The 24,855-nt window shown below is 37.8% G+C and overlaps 1 protein-coding gene across 2 annotated transcripts in view; it reads right to left on the bottom strand.

Annotated features, from left to right (window-relative positions):
- Positions 1-259: 259 nt before the first annotated feature.
- The window catches only part of SPIN1 (spindlin 1), a 65,926-nt gene continuing 41,330 nt past the window's right edge, over positions 260-24,855 (bottom strand). For both annotated transcript variants that reach the window (XM_057548306.1, XM_057548305.1), the window contains 3 exons: positions 12,764-13,017; positions 7,816-8,049; positions 260-3,836 (listed from right to left, as the gene is read on the bottom strand). In XM_057548306.1, coding sequence (XP_057404289.1) covers positions 3,637-3,836; positions 7,816-8,049; positions 12,764-13,017 — 688 coding nt within the window. In that variant the 3' untranslated portion in view covers positions 260-3,636. The remainder of the gene's footprint in view (positions 3,837-7,815; positions 8,050-12,763; positions 13,018-24,855) is intronic.

The following is a 24,855-nucleotide window of genomic DNA, read 5'->3' as shown; positions in this document are numbered from 1 at the left end:
CTAATCACAAACTTTCATATTTTGGACTATATAATATATTGGGGCTATTGATTATTGCTCCCTTTCTTTACAGGTACTATTAATTATCATTCAAATAAAAATTCTATTTCTTTCTGTTCCTATATATATCTGACATTTACATTTGGTGAAAAGAGGGAAAAAAGGTCTCTTAAAATCTTCAAGTAAAACTTCAAAAACTTTTTCAGAAGCACGTTTAACACATCAGTTTGCTCATAAGCACAAAATTTACAGTCAAAAGTTGCACATAAAGGGTTTATTTTAAATGTTTTAAGGATAGGATAGAGTTACATCATAATTATAAAAATTACTTACAGAATGAACAGATTTATATTGTTTATACTTCTAAATGCAGAGAACAGGGAACTGTCTACACATTGTATAAAATAAAATTAAAATTAAAAATGAATTCAAGCTTGAAAGATGAGGTCATTTACCTAATTTTAAAATGCGAACACGAAGACCTCTGAACTATACACATTCGTTCGAACTGCACTAATGATGGAAAATACAAAAAGCGCAGCATTTCCAAGGAACCACAGACATTTTGACCATAATTATTTTGTTACAATAATTCCTGTTTTGTCTTTGGAGAACTTTTTTTTTTTTTTTTAAGACAATCAGCTTCAAGGATGTCTTCAGGCACTACAATTTGTGACAATCAAAACAGTCTTCTAATGGGTCCACAGCGTTCAGAGATTCAAGCCCAATGCACTTCAGGGTTTGGCACGTAAAACAATAATAGAAATGAAATCTGGTTTAGAAGCAACTGTGACTGTTTTAAGAATGCACAGTCCCTTCAAATGCTGCATGACATACACAACTGGAAAATCACCTTCTGTTGGCACTACATTTGCTTCACCAGTGCATCTTTATCCTACAACCACTGAAACAGCACAGTTAAGCAAATATACAGAAACTGAAAACAAATAAAAACAAAGATAGAAAACAAAAAACCTAAATATATTTAACATGCAATTTTAGTTAGTTACATTGAACATTCTACTTAGAATAGAGCATGCAAAAAAGGATGGTCTGCTTTTAAGGTTTTCCTTTGAAGCTTTACATGGCAGCCAGACATCACGCACGCACACACACACGACACAATAATACTATAGCAGGTCAATGAGAAAGGCCAATACATTTTATACAGAGATTCATGTCTTGTGTTGTCACAAGTCCCATGATAATTTTGGAAATTAATGTTGTATTCCTAGAACAAGGAACCAACATTCCGATACCAGGAAAATGCAAGCAGTGCATGCAGATCTGAAACATGAGCCTAGACGAAGCCTGAAATACTCGGCTGGGGAGCATAGTCATGGCGTCAGGAAGTGTGGTTTAAGCCACCAAAAGAAAAAAGAATGGGGAAAAAAAAAAGGAAAAAAGAACAACAAAAAGACCCCTTCCCCTTCCTTCAACCCTAAAGGCAATAAATGGAACAATGATTAAAATAATGATGATAATAAATCACGTCACATTCATCTAGAGAGATCACGTGGTATTAAAAGTTGCTAAAGGTACTTGCAGAAAAACCACAATGCAAGTCATTAAGTAATGCCAGAAATGTTTCAACTCAACTGACCCAACCCTCAGGATGCCTCCAAAGGACTTTATTTTTCAGTCTGAAGTCACTGTGTCCTGTTCATGCAGTGCACGTTGGACAACTCCCTCTCTGGGCCACACGTGTCCACTTGGGCACGGGGAGCTGGGCTCAACCTTGAGATTCACATGCAGGAACTCTTACAAGAGCCTCCAGGAGAACAGATGACAGATCTGTAGCATGACACTTGTTTCAAGCACAGGAGGAACATCTAAGACCTGGGTACCCACTGCACGGAGAAGCTCACCCCTGGCTGCCGTCAGTGAGGCACTGGGCACGCTGGAGAGAACTGGGGTGCTGTATTTCCATGGTGCGCGAGGTAACCACCCACCAGCACAACAAGGCACAGCCTTCCTGAAGGCAAAAATGGGCATCACACAAACCACGCAGAGCGCGGCCTTGAAACTACAGAATCTCTTAACATCAAGAACAGCCATGAGAGACGTCACACAGACCTGGTGTTTGACTGAGATTCATATGCATTTAAGCTTTCTGCCCAAATCTGAGGTAAGATTTTCAACCTCCACAAGACTGGTTTCACAAATCATCTTTCTCCTAGCTTTCAAACTGCCAGGGATCATCCAAAACAAAGTGATAGGCTGATGTTCTGCTGCTAAATGAACCACTTTTGCAGTTCTATTTTAGTTAAAACAACCTTGCAGGAAAGGATTCAATGGCTAAGGGCTGCTATCAGTCACACCCACAAGCCAGTGCAGGTGACTGACCCTGATGTGGTAGGATCCACCAAATGGAATGAATCCACATCAACAGCACACCATGAGCAAGAACATACAGCACCACAAGAGGTGTCAGGAATTTAAGCTGTTATTTGTCTAGACATTCTTTGAGGGGAAAAGCCGAGGGGGAAAAGCCTTCTGACCATAATCATATACCAGTAATAACAGTAATAAAAATAAAGGTATCCCAGAGAACTTGTTAAAAGGCAACAACGTCACTCTTAAACTTACATTTCTAATATAAAAGCACTACGTTCTTCCAGGAACTTACCAAATACACATAAACCGCTGATATACTGTTGCCTTTTAAATCTGTGTACTAAAATTCCAGATTACTAATTTGTACAAATAATGGACCAAATGTGCCATCCAAAATACACCTGCATTACACTATGTGGACCAAGTACCTGGGCTTTGCTTAAAAAGAAGTATTTATGATAAAAAAATGTAAACAAATAATGTACAAAGCTTAGAATTAAAGGCAGCCTTTTACCCAGATTTCTGTTTTGTAAAATTGTAATGTGGGTCAGTAAATGTTCACAGATGATTCATATTTTAATTTACAGTTTAAAGCCTCCAGACTGAAATGGTGCTCTGAACTTGACTTTCAAAATAAGCTGAATGTCCCGATGTGCTTCCTGTGCCCAAATTTAATTTTAAATAAACAGCAGTAATACACTGAATACACTAAATACAAGTGGCTTGGGTCAGCACTCCTGTTAAACTGGAGAAAATTATGTAACCCCCACTCCAACCCACAAAGAAAGGACTGCCCATGAAGTGTGTGTGTGTGTGTGTGTGTGTGTGTGTGTGCACACAGATCTATGTGTATGTATATATACATTATATATGTATACACACAGATATAGATAGGTAGGTAGATATAGATACATATATATCTCAAAAAAAGGCAATAACAAAAATACCAAACTATGCTTGCATTGTGGCAGCAGAATAACAGTGTTAAGCGTGAAGGGGAAAGTGGATAAGGTCTACTACAGTTTTAAATGACTATGATACTAGCTTAACTTTTACCAGACTTGCCTGTAACTCCCTTCCAAACAGACAGACTTCTTTTAAGAGGAAGGAGTTCCTTACACAAAATGCTTTGTGTTCACATAAATCTGTACTATTCAGAACAAAACCAGTTCTGCTGGCAGAGATTGTGGGTTCGCAGGGACATTTAAGCTTTCATTAAACTGGAAAGCAATCAAGTCTTTATGTCTACAAATTATACATTTAATAGTTCCACAAATTTGGCAAAGTTCGTGATGACATCTAGGATGTTTTCACCAAATCGTAGACATAAATATGGAAATCATCATCAAACTTGATGAAATAGACAGACGGTTTGGCTTCTACTTGATGAATGACCATGCCAGTCCTCTTAGAGCCATCTTCTTTGGCATATTCCACTTGTTTGCCTACCAGGCTGTCCACAACTTCTCCTGGTTCCCTTTCTGCTGGAGGTGAATCATCTGTATTTAAAAGGGGGAAATAAGAGAATTTAGAGTCAATTTTTAGATACACACCAACTCACATATCTATTTTAATAATTAAAAAAATTTTTTTTAATATCCTGAATTCATCTTGATTTTCTAGACCAAGAGTCAGCAAACTTTTCCTTCAAAGGCCAGACAATACATATGTTAGGCCTGAAGCCATACGGTGTCTGTACCAACTACTCAGCTGTACTGTTGTCACATGAGAGCAGCCACAGATGATGATATATAAATGAATGGTGTGGTTGTGTGCCAATAAAACTTTATTTACAAAAACAGTGTGCTGACCCCCCAAGAGCTAGACATGTAAACGACTTTGAAAATCATAACCAGAAATTCCTTTGGCTTATATTTAGTTATAGCTATAATTACCTAAAGAGGGATGGACTAAAAGAAGGAAAGGGTCAAGAAAAAAACTAAATACAGTTGACCCTTGAACAACAGGGGTTTGAACTGCATGGGTCCACTTACACAGGGATTTTTTCCAATAGTAAATACACGATCTGCAGTTAGTTGAATCCACAGATGCAGAGGAACCGCAGATACGAAGGGCTGCCCATAAGTCATATGCAGATTTTCAGCTGCACGGAGGATCAGTACCCCCAACCCCAAAGCTGTTCAAGAATCAACTGTAATTATACAACTTCTTTCTTTTTTAAAAAAATTTTATTGAAGTATAGTTGATTTACAATGTTGTGTTTTATAACTTCTTAAAAATAAGCCTGCTTTACTTTGAAATAATTTCAAAGCAGATAATACCTACTGGGATTACTGAGAATGTGCTACACACTTAAAATGCCTAAGTATTCCTGTCTTATCCTGTGAATCCTTAAAGCTTTTTTTCCCTCAACTTCATTTCATCACACATGGTCCTCTTAACCCAGTTTGAAAATAAAAGAGATCTCCTGTGCTATAAAAATAGTTGCCAAGTGAACTCCATCCTCAGACCAATTACAACGGAATCTCAGAGGATGGCTGAGGCACCTGTACTTCTTTAGAAGTCCCCAGGAAAATCTGAGCGTTGGAAAACACTGCCCGCCCTATGACCTAGCAAGAGCTCTGTAAATTCTAGGAATACACATAAAATGAGAACAAACCATCACTGCCAACAATAAAGAAACAAAGTACAAAAAAGGGGAGCCAGGGGATGGAGCTAGGCAGTTACAATTCTATTTTAAGAAACCCCTAACAGGTCCTGAATAACTCAAGCTCTTATCCATGTAGTAACAGAGAGCCTTCAAGTGGGACAACCAGGTATCCTGGTTTGACCAAGACAGTCAGCGCTTATGCCAGTCGTCCTGACACAATGGTTAGCAGTGCACCTTTCTATTTTCACATGTATCCTGGTTTGGACCATATCATGTATCTGTATTAACAGTAGTTTGCCTCTTTGATTATAATAAATTCTCTCACTGAATGGCCTAATCTGAAACCTGCTATTCTGATCTCACACAACACAAACAAACCACCTGAGCACAGTGTTATCAGTTCTTTAAAAAAAGGAAGTAAAGAGGAAATCTAAGCTGAACTCTTCTTCAACAGTGCTCTTCCATCAAGCAGCAACATCATTCCACATCACACTTTTGTGGCACCTGATGTGTACAAAGAAATTACAAACACATGATCGCCATACGTTTTATAGTAACCATGAGTGAAGAAGCCAGGGACTCAGAGGTCACTGCAGAGCTCTTTGTATCAGAACATCACAACATCAAGTAACAGCAAATAAACTTCCATACCACTTGAAAGAAAGGAGTGGGAGGATAAAGACGTGGTCGGTACAGGCAATGATTTAATGTGCAAATGACCTCATACTTTGTATTATCAAGTCAACAGTACTTGCTTTGGACATTTCTCTACAAAAAAGTTTAGAACTTCATATAGGTTGGAGAAATGCTTTTATGGTATGCTCTCATATTTAAATTCCCGCCTATATAACACTTTCCATTACACATTTACAGCAAATATACACACACTTTAAAAAAAAAAAAAATCTAAGAAGGCAGAAGTCAGGGCCAGATGAGCACATGAGTAGATTCATTGAGTGGCTTGTTCACAGGAAGAACTTTAAAAAAAAAAAAAAAAAAAAAAGGAACAGAGATGGTGTTACATTGCTAATATATCCAGTGTCTGTCAGTCGGCCACATCTGTCTAGGGCCAAGAATTCATGTGTTTGAGGAAAAGCTATTGAGTAGTTTAAAGGAAAAAAAAAAAAAAAGGCTTACGCAAAAGTGAAATTAAGAAAATAATTTTATTCACAATAGCATCAAAAAGAATAAAATACTTAGGACTATAAGAAGTGCAAAAACTTATACTCAGAAAACTACAAAACGTTGACAGAAATGGAAAAAACTCAATAAATGAAAAATCACCTCATGCGCATGGGTCAATGGCTTAACTTAAGATGGCAATACGCCCCCGCCAAACTGATCTAGAGATTCAACACAATACCTAACAGAATCCCAGCTGACTTTTTTGCAGAAACTGACAAGCTGATTCTAAAATTCTAAAATGCAAAGAACAGCCAAAACAATTCTGAAAAAGAAGAAAGGAGGATTCACACTTCTTGATTTTAAAACCTATTATGAACCAGTGTAATCAAGTGTGACACTGGCATAACTATAGACATATGGACAAATGGAATAGAACTCAAAGTCCAGAAATATCTCCATACCTCCAGTCAAGTAATTTTTACCAAGGGTGCCAAAACCATTCAGTAGGAGAAAGAACAGTCCTTTCAAAAAGTGGTTTTCAGACAACTGGATTGCCACATGCAAAACAAAGAAGTTGGGCATGACACATCATAAACAAATATTAACTCAAAATGTATCAAAGATCCAAGTAAGATCTACATGTAAGAGCTAAAACTGTAAGACTCTTAGAAGAAAACATAGGGGCAAATCTTCATAACCTTTGATTTGGCAAGGGAATTAGATGTGACACCAAAAGCATGAGCAATAAAAAGAAAACTAGAAAAATAGGACTTCATCAAAATTAAAAACTTTTGTACTTCAAAGAATACTATCAAGAAAGTGAAAAGACAACTCAGAGAATAAGAGAAAGTATCTGCAAGTCACATATCTGACAAGAGACTTGTACCTGTACGATTGACTGTTACGACTCAATAACAGAAAGACAATGCAATTGAAAAACAGGCAAAGGATGTGAATAGATATTTCTCCAACGAGACACACAAATGGCCAATAACACACGAAAAGATACTTGACATCTTTAGTCATCAAAGAAATGAAAAACAAAACCACAATGAGGTATCATTTCACTACCACTAGGATGGCTAGAATCAAAAAGTCAAGTTAACAAGTGTTGGTAAGGATGTGGAGAAATCAGAACTCTCACACACTGTTGGTGAGAATGTAAAATGATGCAACCACTTTGAAAATCAGTCTGGCAGCTGCCTAAATGATTCAACCCGGAGTGATCACTATGCCTCATCAATTCCATTCCAAGGCATATATACCCAAGAAAACTGAAAACAAATGTCCACTCAGAAACTTGTACACAATTCTTCATAATAACCAAAAAGCAAAAAAAATCCAAATATCCATCAACAGATGAATGAATAAACAAAATATAGTATATCCATACAATCGAGTTGTATTTGGTTATTAAAAGAAATGAAGTACAGACACACGCTACAACATGGATGAGCCTTGAAAACATAAGCTGAGTTAAAGAAGCTAGTCACAAAGGACCCCACATTATATACACCATTCATATAAAAGTCCAAAGTCCAGAACAGGGAAAGTAAATTATTCTTGGCAAAAGGGTGAAAATTTCACAACCTATGCTTGGTGCATGACTAAAAGAATAATCACTTAACCCTAATAATTAAAATTTTTAAATGTTATCTGCATAAGAGTTAATCAAATATCTTGCTCTAAAATTCAAATTCCTTTTGAATTACCAAAAATAAAAGTTGTCAATCTATACTTACTAGAATCGGGCATAATGCGAAGGTCGCCTTCTTTATAATCATCTAAGAGCTGGTACATGTACAAGACAGGATCTTTTTCATAGGTGATGTAAAACCATGTGTTCATTATAGGGGCGCGTGCTAAGACCATTCCCCTCCACTCGTCTTTAGAGCCATCCTCGGTCTCAAACATGTGCTCCACTGCTTTGCCAATCATTGTGTCGGCTAGGTGTGCATCACTGATTCGAGATGTTGCTGGGGACAAAAAAGCAAACAATGGTTTACGGGAAAGAATCTGTTTTTCTTTTTTTTCTGAATTCATCTGTTCTTGGTACTGTACCTAATTAAAACTTTTAGTTGTTTATTCAAGGTATAAAGTGTTTTTTGTTACTGTTTAATAGATAATTATTTTAAATTATGAGGTAAATTATAGACTTACAGAAGAGTTCCAAAAATAATATTGTTCTCATGTACCCTTTACCCACCTTGCCTTTTAAATATCTTATATAACCACTGACCATTTATGAAAACCAAGGTATTAACCTACTCAAGGCACAGGTTTTTACTCTTGCCCCTACAATTTATTTTTACAGTAATCAGAGTGATATTTGTGGCCGTTATACCAGATTGTGTTGGTCATTTGCTTAAAATACTCCAGCACTTTCCTTTCATAATTTGAATAACGAACTGCTTCTCCAGATCCACAGCCCCTTGGCCATCATCCCCTGCCAGCCCTCTGCCCTCCTGTTCGTCACAACCTGCTTGACTGCCTACACCTCAGCAGCATGGGCATCTTTTCCTGGGATACCCTTGGGCTGACTACGGCCCCCACATCCTCGGGGGCTGGCTCTTCCTGAGCAGATGTCTTCCCAGAGGCTTTCCAGGACCACCCGGTGAAAATAGCCCCAACAATCAGTCACCTAACCGAGCTTGATTTCTTAAAGACATTTACCATTCTCTGCAGTTATCTTGTTTTACATGTTTGTTTACTTGCTTTTAGACTGCACAGTGATGAAAGCAAAGGCCTTTCCCATCTTGTTTCCAATACTGTGATCACAGGGGTTCAACATTTGTTGTATAAATTATTTCAGAGGAAAGCAGGTTGTTCTTGATGGCCTGTGTGATTAGGAACACAGGCCTCCCTACTGGTGTATCAATAGCCCTCTGCAGCCCTGCTCTACATTCCTTGAAGACACAGGTGAGAAATCACAAGTTTCATTTTCTTTTTTAATATTGGGAAAATTATGGAGGAACCTACTGATTCTAAGGTTTTTCCATTCCTCGCATTTTAGACAATTATCTTTAAAAAAAAATTAGCACTTCTATCTTATTCATGAGTGCTTCTATTTTTGTCAAAGTTCAAAGGAACAAAGATTAGAATTTCTTGGTAAAGATACTGCCATCCAATTTTATCAGAAGGACACTGCAAACATACGGTAGTTTTCTTTGCTTAAGTATGCAATAATTACCAAAAATAACATAGAATTCCCCACTGTGCATGACACTAAAGCAAAATCCCACTAGTTTTCTTCATACCAGAAGTTATCAAACTTTCTCATCTTAGGACTCCTTTACATTCTTAAAAGTTTTTGTACATTTGTTTACATGGATGATAAATATCAGTACCAACTATTTTAGAAATTATAAATGACATATCTAGAAATATTTTTAAATACTTACAGAAACACATTTTTAATGAAAAATATTTTCTAACAAAAAATTAGTAAGAAATGTCTAGCTCTAAAAATGGACAGCTAGAATCTCATATCTGTTTCAGCATTCAATCTGTTGTATGTACTTTTAGTTGGTGTATAAAATCGCAAAGATATGCTGTTGAAAAAATATTTTATTAGTTTTTTCAGATAATTCTAGATATTCTTCTATGATACCACATCAAAACTCAACAAGTGGTAGCTTTCCTTAAAGGTTAATTGCAATGTAGAATCTGAAATCATTACCAATAAACTTGTCACACTATTAAATTAAAATTCATTTGTCTCCAGAATACATAAAGAACGCCTACAACTCTACAACAAACAAAACAAAAAAATCAAGCAACCTGATCAAAAAAGTGGGCAAAGGACTTGAATAGACATTTCTGCAAAAATGACATACGAACGGGCAAAAAGCATATGAAAGATGCTTAACATCACTAATCATCAGAGAAATGCAAATCAAAACCAACAGAAAATAAATATTAGTGAGGATGTGGAGAAACTGGAACCCTTGGGCACTGTTGGTGGGACTGTAAAACATTAACACTATGGAAAATATTACGTATGTAGGCTCCTCAGATAATTAAACACAAAATTACCATATGATTCAGAATTCCACTTCTGGTTAAATACCCAAAAGAACTGAAAGAAGGGCTCGAAGAGATATTTGTATACCCATGTTCACAGCAGCAGTACTCACAATAGCCAAAAGGTAGAAGGAACCCAAGTGTCCAATCATGGATGAATGGGAAAAAAAATGTGGTATACACATGCAATGGAATATTATTCAGCCTTAGAAAGAAAGGAAATCCTATCACATGCTACAATATGGATGAATCTTGAGGACATTCTGTTAAGGGAAAGAATCTAGTCACAAAAAGACAAATACTACATGATTCTACTTATGATGTATCTAAAGTAATCAAATTCATATAAACAGGATGGTGGCTGCCAGGGGCCAGTGGGAGGCAGAAAAGAGTAGCTGTTGTTTTAATGGGGAAAGAATTACAGATTTGCAAAATGAGAAAGTTCTGGAAACCTATTCCATAACAATGTGAATATACTTAAATGCCTCTGAACTGTACACTTAAAAATAATTATGGTAGTAAATTTAATGTTTTGTGTTTTTACCACAACATAAAAAATCTGTCAGTCTTTGAATGGCTCTTTCACCAAAATATGATTTGGTAACATCATGCATTGCTCATATAGAAAATATTGTATTCACTGAGTTATGCAGATCTTCCAAATAGTGGGAAACTCCAGTGTATAACTGTGAAAGGATGAGAGTGAAAAAGGCAAATTATATCTTAAGATTTTTATGAAAATCAATTTTGACCTCATAAGCCTCCTGAATGGGCCTCTGGGAACCTCAAGGGTCCTCAGACTACACTTTGGGAACTGGTACGCTGTGACATCACATGCTTTTGGGTTGACTGACTTACTTTTCTCTCCACCTTTAGCTTAAGGAAAACAAAACTGTAACTTTAGTCTAATGTACTGCCTGCCTTAAGCAAATTAGGAAAGACCATTTTCTTCCTACATGGAACATAAATGAAGTCCAAATAATTTTTCAGACTAAAGTATCATAGGGAATACCATAGTTAACTCCTAATTAAATTAGGCATGTAACATATTGCTGGTTTGCACACAGGCCTTTGGATTTCCTTTTTAAAATTGCTTTTCTGTTTACAAAAGCAATCCATGTCTACTGTTGGAAACAGAGATGGCCCAGAACTAGAAAGAAAAACATTAAGAAACCCTTAAATCCCATCACCAGAGATACTCATATATCTTCGGATATTTTGGTTTAGTCAAATCACTTTTTTATCAAGATACAAGGTTTCTTCTGTCCTATGATGACAATAGAGCTAACACAGGTCATGTGGCAGAATGCAGTAAATTTCAAGTAAGCTAGCAGCCTTGCCCTTGACGGGGTCAGAAACTAAAATTCTGGGTCAGAAAAAGAATGTATGATAATTACTGAGCACAAATAATTGATATAAAGGTGTGGATAATACTTTACAAGCCCTGAAGGGAAGATTCTTCAATGTTAATTTCTAATGTGGAAAATGGACTGATGTCAAGATCAAGAGGAAAGAGGATGTGCCTCACGAGGAAGAACGTGTTCAGCCGAACTTCGACTAAAATGCCAAAGATTTACTATTACATAATTAGTTACCTTCGGTTAAAAATACAAATTTAAAGAAAGATTTCTGTGAAAACTGAACTATATTTATACAGGATGAATAAAGACAGTGTTTGCTATCTAAAGCAAGGATTAAAAAATAACTTGCTGCTCTGGCAAAGTTAACTTGATGAGGAAGCATGTGTTCCAGGGACACAACGGCAAAAACAAAGGGGGAAAGGGGACTAGGTAAGCGTCTTCCCTTGACAATTTGATCCCAAATTTCTATCCTCCAAGTGCAGATCTGCTGAGGCTCTATTTGTAAATATATAGGCTTTTAAGGACAATTCCAAAAGCATAAACCAGATTCAAGCAATAGCAGCATCACTGTAATAATAAGAAAACATTTCAAAGTAAATACTCTGAAGAAAGTAACAATTTGGGTGTATTCTGTTGATCTTAAAAATAAAATCATATTTTATTTTATTCTTAAAAATAAAACCAGTCATTATTATTTAACTGACACCTTATGCCTTAAGGAACCTAAGGTATGCAAGGTGAAACTGATTTGTATGACATTAAAAAAGCCATTCACTTCCCACAAACCTTGTACAAACGAACCCCCAGAATGTAGTATAATAGAGTTCACATGTTTTGGTTGCTTAAATTTTGGCTGAAGGTACAATTATCACTTACGTAATAATACACAATGATAAAAATTCACTTCACATAAAGATCCTAAAATAAATACATGAAATTTTTCTGACCTATTATAATCTGATGAAATGAGCACACTGAATATTTGAGCTAATGAGAAATACTCTTACTCACCAGAGTCCAGATAAACAGTGAGCAAAATGTGGGAAATAATCATATTAGAAATTATTAGACTGTCGACTTCCTGGGGAACAATTTTATACGTCTTTATATCCTTCACAGTTCCTTGAACTTTGGTTTTAGAACATTTGCTGAGCAGTTTTTGTGGTTTTAGGTGACTGATTTAAATGTGTATCAGAAGTGCTTATGCTCCAATAAAAAAAATACCAGTAATGCTAATAATCAAAAAGCATCCATTTCAGTAATCATTTTTAAAGCATATAATGCACAAATAGTAAAGAGAACTTACCAACTCTATCAGGGAGGACTTCAAGCGCAGAAACTCTTTCATCTTTATTAAGCTCTAGTCCATAAACACAGTCAAATCCATCGTATTTTATAAGATACAAAGAAGGATTTACAGGCACCTGGTCCAGAACGGTTCCTTTCCACTGGGTGATGGGGCCATTCCCCTCTTTCCACCCATGCTGAATCCTGCAGCCTACGATGTTCCGCCGGGGCTGGGAAACAGGTTTGCTCGGCCCCACACTGCTCCGATGTTTTCTGTATTCACACATATACACACGTAAGGTATCATCTCAAAAGTATGCACTCCTACCAACACCACTACTGCTAGCTAGCATGCTCCCATCACAGATGATCCAGTCCTATGCTAGCTAATGCTGCCACACTCGGGGTTCAGGTGGCTACAGACAGCCATCTCCCAGTCCCACAGCCATGCAGTGGTGGCTCACAGGTGCGGCCCGTCTCTAGCAATAGAAGCTTCTTGTGCACCCTAACTGTGGACACGCAGAAAAACACAACTAGTCAATAGCAACTTAGCCTTAAAATTAAGTATCAGTTTTTCAGCTTTCTGAGTTGCCTTTAATTCAGTCAACTCACAATTATCCAAATTAATCAAAGAAAGACAAGGGCTGACTACATGAAATAACCGCACATGCATATGGCTTTATAAAATAGAAATCCATTTCTCATTAATTCAAGAAATTCAATTTCACCCATTCTAATGCCCACATAATTTTGTCCCCACTGGCTGAAACAATAAGAATAAACTAGACATTTAACTTTTTCTGAAACTGGAGTCCAGGCTGGCTTCTACCCATGCATTTATATACTATCATTATTTCTCTAGAAAACATAACCTTCAACACTTAAATTTGTAACAAATACTTAATGTAGTATTAAAAATTATTGAAGCAACACCAAACTACATTCTTTCTCAATTACAAACAATTGAAAAATCTACATACAATGTTTACAAATAATACACCTGGCTCTCAATATCAGGGAAAAAAAACTGCATTTCATGTAGAAATCCAGAGACAAGGGACAAGACTCGGCTTGAATGCCAGCTGAAGGCCAAAGCCATGCTGGCACATGGATGCCACTATATGCCAAGAATGAAAAAATTTAGGGAGCAGAAAAGAACCCACTCCCACACTCTTATGGGCATAAAGCTCTCATCTGGTTAAACCACAAATAAAAGTGGTGAACAAATGGCATAAATACAAATAAACTTTTAAAAACAAGTAATTTATTGTAGCCTGTAATATTTAAAACTACAGTTGTACATATTTTAAGTAGACCAGCTTGGTAAACTTAGTGGTTTTGTGAAACAGAGGAACAGGTTACAACAAGCTATTAAAGCTGCCTCAAGGAGGCCTAGAATCAGTTGACACAGTCCTTTACCTAAGCAAGATAGGAAACACCATCTGGGGAACACCTCAGAAGGAAAACTTCTCCAGCTGGACTGTAAAAGGGTTCAAAAGGTTATATGCAGGACCTGAGACCAGAAAACAGTGTGTCTAACCCAGCCCTTAAGTCTCTGCAAACACCCAGCCAAATGGCCTTCCAGGAAAGGCAGAGCCCTGCGCTGAGGACACATACTGAGAATAACATCCCGAGTAGGGTGAGGCCCGCGCGTAAAGGAAAGATGAGGTTCAGATGCTTACGGGGTGGGCCCAAAGGAGGCCGACCTCAACAGGTATCACAGGGGAGACTATACAGAGAAACCTGAGTATGCCATGGGAATACTGAAGAGCTCTGCAGCGAGGATAGCTGTCCTGGAATACCCTCAGCCCTTCTCACGGGAGAGGACCGTGGTGGCACCAATGGGCAACAGAGGCAAACCCCAAAATATGCCCACAAGGCAGATGGGAATTATCACCTAACATTATGCACATAACAGAGGCCATGAAAGAGGAACTTACATCAAAAACATAAGAGCCCAGATGAGAGACAGCTCTACACAAGAGAAGATGTGAGAAAAATCAGACACAGTCAAGAAACAAGCAGCAATTGGAAAACTTTTCAGAAATGAAGGCTAAACTAGAGGAACATGGAAGAAATTGACACCATGGGGCATTTAAGGAAAACAGATAATAAAAAAGAGACAGATGGGAACAGATATGAAATTCCAACGTCCATATAACAGAATCACCCAAAAGCTAAAATCGGAGGAACAGAAAGAATACTAAAATAATTCAAGAAAAATATCCAGAAATAAAAGACTTAAATGTACAAACACGCCCCTGGGAAAACTGACCCAGAACTACTGACACTAAGACAGTCTAGTGAAACAAACAAACTTTAAAGAAAATAACATCTCGTGGGCATCCAAGCAAAAGAACTGCATCATGTGTAAGGAAAAGATAATCACATGTGTAAGGAAAAGAAAATCACACAGTGACACCGTGTGCCACCAGATAACTGAGTGACAAACTTAAGGTTCTCAGGAAAGAAAATGTGAGGTGAGGGTTTTACAGGCAGCCAAAAATTCTATACTGACCTCCAAGTAAAAGTACACAGATAAAACTGTGTGAACACATAATAACATGGGGAATACTGTTCTCACAAATGCTTCCTGGAGAAGTTAACAGTTGGCCATCCATATCCATGGGTTCCACATCCTCAGATTCAACCAAACATGGATAGAAAAATCCCAAAATTCCAAAAAGCAAAACTTGAATTTGCCACACGCAGGCAACGATTTACCTATCATTTACATTATATTTACAACCATTTACATAGTGTTTATAGTGTATTAGGTATTATGAGTAATCTAGAGATGATTTGAAGTATATGGGAGGATTTATGTGGGTTATGTGCAAATACTATGCCATTTTATACAGGGGACTTGAGCATCCATGGATTTTGGTATGGTGTGAAAGGTCCTGGAACCAATCCCCCTCGGACACCAAGGGACAACTGTATAGGACAGAGTTTCAGATAATCAGGAACGCCTGGGGGACTTCCCTGGTAGTCCAGTGGCTAAAACTCCGTGCTTCCAATGCAGCAGGCCGGGGTTCGATCCCTGCTCAGGGAATTAGATCCCACATGCCACACCTAAAGATCCCACGTGCCGCAACTAAGACCTGCTGCAGCCAAATAAATAAATAAATAAATATTAAGGGGGAAAAAAAGAAAGAACACTTAGAAAAGTTTCAGCACACAGCTGATAGTAAGCAATGAATATCTCTTACTACAGAACAAACACAGGGACAAGAGAAATAGAGTAGTATTTAACTATTACCTGCTCTGAAAATAGAGTTAACACCACTCTGAAAAAGGGTAGGAAAGAAGAATACGTAAAGTATAAGAAGCTCACTAAACAAAAGAATATTACTTGGAACAAAGTACCTGATACTAAATGGAGAGAGAAAGGAGAAAAGCAAGAGCTAAATTCAATATTGTACATAGCAAGGAACCAATCTATATAAGCTAAAATAAATGAATTAATAAGATTAATTTTAGAAGACTTCAGTATAAAACTTAGTGAAGAGGAAAAAACCTTGATAACATATTATCGAGTCTGTAACTTGTAACTACTACTAACACTCAAACCCGAAAGAAAGTGAACCTCAAGACCTTTTCATAATCCCTGAAAATATGCCACTACATCCAACTGGCCCTCTGTAGGGACATGGCTGGTGAAGGTGATTACATTCCTCCTTTAGAATACAAGAATCTTTTCTAGCATTACGTTTTTCTTCAAATAGACAATTACCTATCTTCTTTTGATCTTTAGGCAAAAGTCCTTGTGATTCATCCTGTGTACAGGATCAGGCTTTCTTCACAGCAAAGGCAGAGGTTGGTTCCCAAAACTCACTGAAGAAAGAATTCAGTCATATGCACCGTTTTGTAATTCACACAGACATTCCATTATTACTACCAAAATTATAAGCAAATTCAGCATCTTCACCAGTGTGATGGTTAATTTTAATGTGTCAGGTTGGCTGGGCCACAGTATTCAGGTATCTAAGTCAAGCATTAGATGTTTTCTGTGAAGGTATTTTTCTACATGAAACTGAAATGTAAATCAACAGACTGCCTTCCATAACATAGTTGGGCCTCATCCAATCAGTTAAAGGTATTAAGAAAGAGTGTTCGCCCCACACAAAGAGGCAATTCTACCTTCAGACTCAAGCGGCAACATCAGCTCTTCCCTGGATCTCCAGTCTCTCTATGCACGCACCATTGGTGCTGTTTCTCTGGAAAACACTGACTACAACAGAAAAGGTTCCATCCTAGATTCAGAGGCATGAAATTTTCTACTACCATGATTCTCAACAAAACCAATATAAACTTAGCCACTGATAGCAGAAAAGGGCAACTAGAAGACTCAGAGCAGTGATTTTCTAGTTCAGTCACTAATCCTTTCTATACTCATTAGTGGCATTCTTCTGGAACCGCAATTGCTTCTGAAGAGGGAGACGCTTGACGCTTTCTAATCACATTTCAGAACAAGCAGTTTTTATCCTGGTCACTTCCAGTGGTAGTACACAAGGCTCTCCTCCATCTTCTGAACAACACAAGGGACTCAAATCTAGGCAGCAAGCATCCCTATTCAAAGAGGCTCCTATATCCTTTAATTCTGAAGAAACACAATCCCTCCTTTTTGCATGGATTTGATTTCCTCACTTTCTTAAAGGGAATTTTAATCATTATCTTTTTAAAAATTTTATTTATTTATTTATTTATTTATTTATTTATTTTTGGCTGCGTTGGGTCTTTGTTGCTGCTGCGCGGGCGTTCTCTTCTTGTGGTGAGCGGGAGCTGCTCTTCGTTGCAGTGCGCGGGCTTCTCACTGTGGTGGCTTCTCTTGCTGCGGAGCACAGGCTCTAGGCGCACGGGCTGCAGTAGTTGTGACACGCAGGCTCAGTAGTTGTGGTTCAGGGACCCTAGAGCGCAGGCTCAGTAGTTGTGGCGCACAGGCTTAGTTACTCCGTGGCATGTGGGATCTTCCCAGACCAGGGCTCGAACCCGTGTCCCCTGCATTGTCAGGCGGGTTCTTAACCACTGCCCCACCAGGGAAGCCCTTAATCATTAACTTTTGCTGTGGTAAGTAATATGCTTGGTCTATTCTAACATTTTGCTTTGTGTTTCTGTTTGCAATGCTTTGTCTCATTTCCTCACCCCTTTCTTCCTTTATCTATACAGCTAGGATGAACAAGGTTTCTTTGCACCAAATAAAGCTTCCAATGGAAGCTGTAGGAATCTATAGATCTTATTTCTAGACTTAACAGCAATTACTTCTAACTTCCTAAGTATCCTATTTAAATTCCCTGACAGTCCAGTGGTTAGGACTCCATGCTTTCACTGCCGAGGGCGCAGGTTCGATGCCTGGTCGGGGAGCCTCCCGCAAGCTGCATGGCTCGGCCAAAAAAAAAAAAAAAAAAATCCTATTTAAGCTTACAATTTTCTATTAAAATCTACAATTAATCAAAACCTATACTTTTCCTTCCCTGGTCCAAGCAAGACTAAAAATAACAAAAAAATTCTTAGTAAAAGAAGGAAAGAATTTTAAAAACAAACACCTTAGCACCTAGTAACCCCTTCCTGGCCACTTTCACCACGCTGCTGAAATTTAGTCTTTTGTTCCAAACTGTTATTTATCTTGCTACTATCTTAAAAATAATTTTTAAAAAACATTTCCTTATTTAGAAGTAAACAAGAGGATTTTTGCTGCTTTCTGCAACATTTATTTTTTTCTCACATACTGAGTTGGCCAGAGAGTTCGTTCGGGTTTTCCCGTAAACCTGAACTTTTTGGCCAACCCAATATATTTGGGTCTTTCTGGACATGTCCTCTGGTAAGTCAGATACGGTTAACAAATGCAAACTCCAAATTCTTGCAAGCCTCAAAATATTATTTTGTTCTCATCCTTGACTTGCCTAGGTATACAAGGCAGGCTCAAATTCCCTTTCCCCTCAGTACCTTTATTGCAAAAAGGTATTTTCATTGTCTTCTACCTTCCAGAGTTAAGAGATACCAGATGCCAATCTGATCCTTGCTCCTTTGAGGGTAACCCATCTTCCTCTTCAAATTGCTTTTAGAATTTTGTTACTGGATTCTGAAATGTTACCAGGACTTGTGACATATGTTTCTAATTATCCCTCACTAGCACTTGGTCAATCTCTTGAATTAGGTAAAACAGGCTTGAATTTCAGTCTATCTATTGAATACCTTACATAATATTTTTAATTTCTATGAACTGATTATTTCTTTATCTTGAATGATTTTTCTTTTTAATGAACACAACTTCTGATATCTGAGGATAATTTTCACTTTTCCTGATTCCTTATGAGCTTCTGGGTTTAGCCTTGTCTTTGTTGAGTCTGTTGCTGTCTGAGTGGCAGCTTTCTAACACTTGCAGATTCCTGGTTAGCTGCCCTGTTCCATGTATGACTTTCTTTGGTGCTGTAAGTGTTCCTCAGGTGCCTGATGATTCTCAGTGTTCATATTTCAGATGCAAGGAAAGATTAAGTGGTATCTGTAGCTGAGATGTATTTCTTCAGGCCAAGTCAGGGTCCCTGGTGTCTGAGTATTAAGTACAGGTTCTGATAAAGCAGCCAGGACCCAGGGAATTGCGGAGCAGCCGAGACTGAGTAGCAACTTCAAGTCAGGGGAGGTAAGGTGAGCATCTACTGCTTAATGCAGCTGGTTTCTCACCCGTAATGATTCAGACGACTGCAGCCAGCCTTTGCTCTCCCTGACCTGAACAGATTCTAGGGGTCTAGTTTGAACATTTAACTTTTTCAACTTTTTGGAGGTCTTCCTTTGCAGCTGAAAGTGGTTGGGAGTTCCTTGGCTTAGCTTAGTTTTTATATAAATCTATTCCCATCTGATGTATATCTTGCAGAGATTTCTCAGTGTTCTGGTCTGCTGGTAGGATGATCTTTCTACACCAATAACAAAAACTGCAAATTTAATGCAAATTACAATGAAGTACTATTTTCTAACTGCTTACAGAATAAATACAACCCTCCTAGTGAACAATCCTGGCAATCCACTGTCCCAGTAATTCCATGTCTAGGAATTTATCAAAAGAAAACAGTGGACAAGCACAAAGCTACAGCTACAGTGATGTTCTGAGCAGTGTTCATACCAGGGAAAACTGGAAATAAAAAAAATGTTCAATAGGTCTCACTGATTCAATAAGTAATAGTGTATCTATATGATGAAATAACTACATAGCTATTAAAATCACAGAAAAAACATGACATTTTATTCCTTGGCTTGTAGACACATCACTCCAATCTCTGTCTTCACATAGCCTTTTCCCCTATAAGTCTGTGTCCAAATTTTCTTCTTATAAAGACACCAGTCATTGAATTGGGGGACCTCCGTAATCCAGTATGACCTCATCCTAACTTGACCACATCTGCAAAGACCCTATATCCAAATAAGATTACAGTCAGTTTCCAGGTGGACATGATTTTTGGAGGACATTATTCAACTCAGTACATACATCCCTCAGAGTCATTGCAAGGAATAAACGAAATAATGTTTCCAAAGCACTTAGTACTGTGCATGGCAGGGCACACAGTAGGACACACAATTATCCATACAGATAAGCAGAAAAAATCTTTTAAAACATACATTAAATTATTAACAGGTGTAATCTCTGGATGATGGCATTAAAAATAAGTTGTCTTCCTCTGAATTTACCTGTGTTTTCAAATTTTTCTATGACTTAAGTATTTTACTTTCATTGGCAGATAAAACACAATTTTTAATTACTCTTAAATTAATGCAATGGATGTCCTAATTCTGCAAGAAACTATATATAAAAACAGATTTATACATATTAGTGTTATCAATTCCAAATTTTATTTGTTGCCTTTTTTTACATCATTTCACTAGTTCTAAAAGAAGAATTAAAGGACATCTAATATAGATACCATTTCTGCCCAATTTATTTAATAAACAACTTAATTTGATTGAAAGGAGGAGGTAAAAAAGAATGAATGGATGGGACTTCCCTGGTGGTCCACTGGTTGGGACTCTGTGCTTCCACTGCAGGGGGAACGTGTTTTGATCGCTGGTGGGGGAACTAGGATCTCACATGCCACGTGGCGCGGCCAAAAAAAAAAAAGAATGGATGCTTCAATGAATACTAAAGACAAAGAGTAATTAGAATAATATACTACTTTTTAAAATCATTAGTCAAGCTTTCCAATTACTGCACCTTGAATGCCTAAACTGCTCAAATACCCTTGCAGCGGAAGTTTACAAAGAAGAATGTTTAAAAATATTTTTAAACATATGTTAAAATATTAAATATTATTTAATATTAAGAGTGTAGAAATATATGTTTTTGATAAACTGATTTAAGCTCTTCCAACTATAGCATCTACTAGAAGACAAGGTTTAGAACTTCCCTAAATAACAAGAAATATACTAAGAGTATCTAATATTGGGCAAAATGTTGATAATTATTGAAGCTGGATGATAGGAATTCGGGATTTATTATATACTACTTTATTTTTGTGTGTATTTGAAATTTTCCATACTAGAAAAGTTAAAAATTATATATTAAACAAACTCTAACATTTTACTTTAATTTCTAATTGCTAATTCAGATTCAAAAATCAGTAAGAAAAACTTTAAGGGGGGACTTCCCTGGTGACGCAGTGGTTAAGAATCCGCCTGCGAATGCCGGTGACATGGGTTCGAGCCCTGGTCCACAAAGATCCCACATGCCGCGGAGCAACTAAGCCCGTGCAATGCAACTACTGAGCCTGTGCTCTAGAGCCCGCGAGCCACAACTACTGAAGCCCGCGCACCCAGAGCCCATGCTCTGCAACAAGAGAAGCCACTGCAATGAGAAGCCCGCACACCACAACGAAGAGTAGTCCCCGCTCGCCTCAACTTAGAGAGAGCCCACGCGCAGCAACGAAGACCCAACGCAGCCAAAAATAAATAAATAATTATATATGTATAAGAAAAACTTTAATAAAAATTAAAGCTTACTTACATGAGTTGAAATAGTATATATAAAAGCAAACATTATAAGAACATGTCGGATTACCGGAAGAAGATATAAAAAGAACACAAACACACTTGTGTCATCTCTAGACAGTTCAATCTAAGAACAGTACAGGGAATTCCCTGGTGGTCCAGTGGTTAGGACTCCTCGCTTCCACTGCTGAGGGCCCGGGTTCAATCCCTGGTTGGAGAATTAAGATCCCGCAAGCCACAGAGCATGGCCAAAAAAAAAAAAATTTTTTTTAAATAAATACGAGCAGTACAAATAAGGATGTGAGATTAATGATTTAAAGCAACGAACTTTTAAAATTTAAAATAACAGTTCCTTGAATATGGTGATTTTGTTTTATGTTCTCCCTGGATACATTATTTTTAACAGCCCTTAGTCTCTGGTATTTTCTTTGGAAAAAAAGTCTAAAATGTTCTTAACTATCATTTACTAGGTACTCAATAAATAAACAGCAATACTGTAAACAAATACCAAGACACTTCATTCAACTGAGGACATATGGAATTACATAGCCAAGGGCAAATAAAAAGCTGCATCGCGTCAAGATCCAAAACAATTCAAGGATAAAAGCAGAGAAACAAGAATTAAACATCTATCATCACTTTCCTTGTTTCTTATCTCCAGAAGCTATAAATGGCTTTTCTTGTAGTTTCAATGGGAGAAAATGGTGACCAAGTACACAGCATCCAATCATCCTTCATTGCTGTAATTTTGTGTACTCATTTCCAAACAACTTGACTTAGTTATCTAATGTGCTTTAAGATTATCAGCTCTGATAATGGCCTAGGCCAGTGCTTCTCAAACTTTGGCATGCATCGAATCACCTAGAGAGCTTTTGCAAAGAGATACCCAAGCCCTGCCCCGGAGACTCTGTGCTCCATTCCGCAGGTCTGGAGAGGGACCAAAGACTTTCCAACAAGCTTCCAAGTGCTACTGCTGCTGGCACCATACCTTTGGTAGTAGAGCTGATCCAGAACAAATACTAATTTCTATCCACCCATGTGCCCAAAAAAGACAAACTGAGAGTGCAGAAAACATTTCTGTACTTTGCTCAATACTTTAAATAAGTTCGCAAAGTACCATTCTAATTATTTGGTAATCAAGAAAAGAATTCCTGGGGCTTCCCTGGTGGTGCAGTGGTTGAGAATCTGCCTGCTAATGCAGGGGACACGGGTTCGAGCCCTGGTCTGGGAAGATCCCACATGCCGCGGAGCAACTAGGCCCGTGAGCCATGATTACTGAGCCTGCACGTCTTGAGCCTGTGCTCCGTAGCGGGAGAGGCCGCGAAGGTGAGAGGCCTGTGCACCGCGATGAAGAGTGGCCCCCGCTTGCCACAGCTAGAGAAAGCCCTCGCACAGAAACGAAGACCCAACACAGCCATAAATAAAATAAATAAATAAGTTAATTAATTAATTTAAAAAAAAAAAAAAAAAGAAAAGAATTCCTGAGAACAAACTAGTGGTCACCAATAGGGGAAGGGAAGGGGGAGGGGAAAAATAGGGATAGGAGATTAGGAGGTACAAACTACTATGCATAAAATAAACTACAAGGATATATTGTACAGCACAGGGAATATAGCCAATATTTTATAATAACTATAAATGGAGTATAATCATTAAAAATTGTGAATCACTATGTTGTACACCTAAAGCTTACATAATATAAATCAACTATACCCCAATTTTAAAAAAAAAATCTGTTTTAAGACCTTTCATCTTTTATCTAGACTCCCTTATTGACTTAAGTTGACTACTGTTTCTCATCAGTAAATATCTTACTTTTATAGTCAATATTTAAAGGCACCATACTTCTTCAAGTTAATTTTTCAACTATTACAATTCTACTATGAACCAGTAAATGACTGCCACACACCACGTACTTTGGTGTATGAATTAATAACTGACCTCTTTCCTTATTCTATTTCGTATTGTGAGATAAAAGCAGTTTCCTTACTCTGTGTTCCAGCAGATTTCAAAAGAAACTATTAAGGCAAAATAATTATCTTTCTGCAAAATGCATACCAGCAAGTCGAGAGAGAAAAAACTGCTTCTCTAGTACTTGCTGCTTGATAAAAGTTCTACAGCTGATACGGTCATTCCCAGCTTAAATTGGCAATATAAAAACAAGATGGAGAAAGTCAAGTTTTCCATCCAGATCACTATGAGTTTTTCATTATTTTGTCTACACACTGTACACCCTGAGGATATCAGAGATGTCCATGGCAAACATCCAAATGCCTCAAGGGTTTTCCAAAGCACTAGTCACTTTCACTGGTGTTAATAACAGTTACTGGCAAATTGATTAAAAAGTATTACATATTTGACCAATTTAAGATTGTCAATACCATGGATCATTTAGATGCTTGCTCCAACTGTTACCTAGTCTGTGTGTTTAGGACAGAAATAATATATTTTTCAGATATGAGACAACAAAACACACAGTTCAGGAAATAGAATGTGGTAGTTAATATAGGCTTTAGAATCAGACTGTCCTATTTCTGAATCCTAGCTCAGTCACTTCGTATATGTATGACCTCAGACAAGTTACTTAATCTCTCTGTGCACAGAAGGATTCACGGTCCCTACCTGACAGGGATGCCATGAACACTAAACGAGACTACACCAGGGACACGAGGAGGAGGAGCACAGTGACAGTTTTGGTTGGTGACTAGTATTGGTATCTTATAAAATGAAAGGAAAACATTCCCTGGAAATCCTCAACTTAGCATGTAACAGCTCCTGATCCATTTTCTAAATGTACATTAGTAAGAAATACACCAAAGCCCAGTCATACCTTCCAGCAGTACCCTGAAATGTAAATCTCTCCACTATTCCAATTAGGAAGAAAAGAGTCAGATTTACATTTGAAAACTAAAACAAAGAATCACTGTAGGGCTTCCCTGGTGGCGCAGTGGTTGAGAATCTGCCTGCCAATGCAGGGGACACGGGTTCGAGCCCTGGTCTGGGAAGATCCCACATGCCGCAGAGCAACTAGGCCCGTGAGCCACAACTACTGAGCGTGCGCGTCTGGAGCCTGTGCTCCGCAGCGGGAGAAGCCATGGTAGTGAGAGGCCCGCGTACCGCGATGAAGAGTGGCCCCCA

This window comes from Balaenoptera acutorostrata, chromosome 6, assembly GCF_949987535.1.
Source record: "Balaenoptera acutorostrata chromosome 6, mBalAcu1.1, whole genome shotgun sequence".
NCBI lineage: Eukaryota > Metazoa > Chordata > Mammalia > Artiodactyla > Balaenopteridae > Balaenoptera > Balaenoptera acutorostrata.
This window is presented reverse-complemented; position numbering and strand designations above follow the sequence as displayed.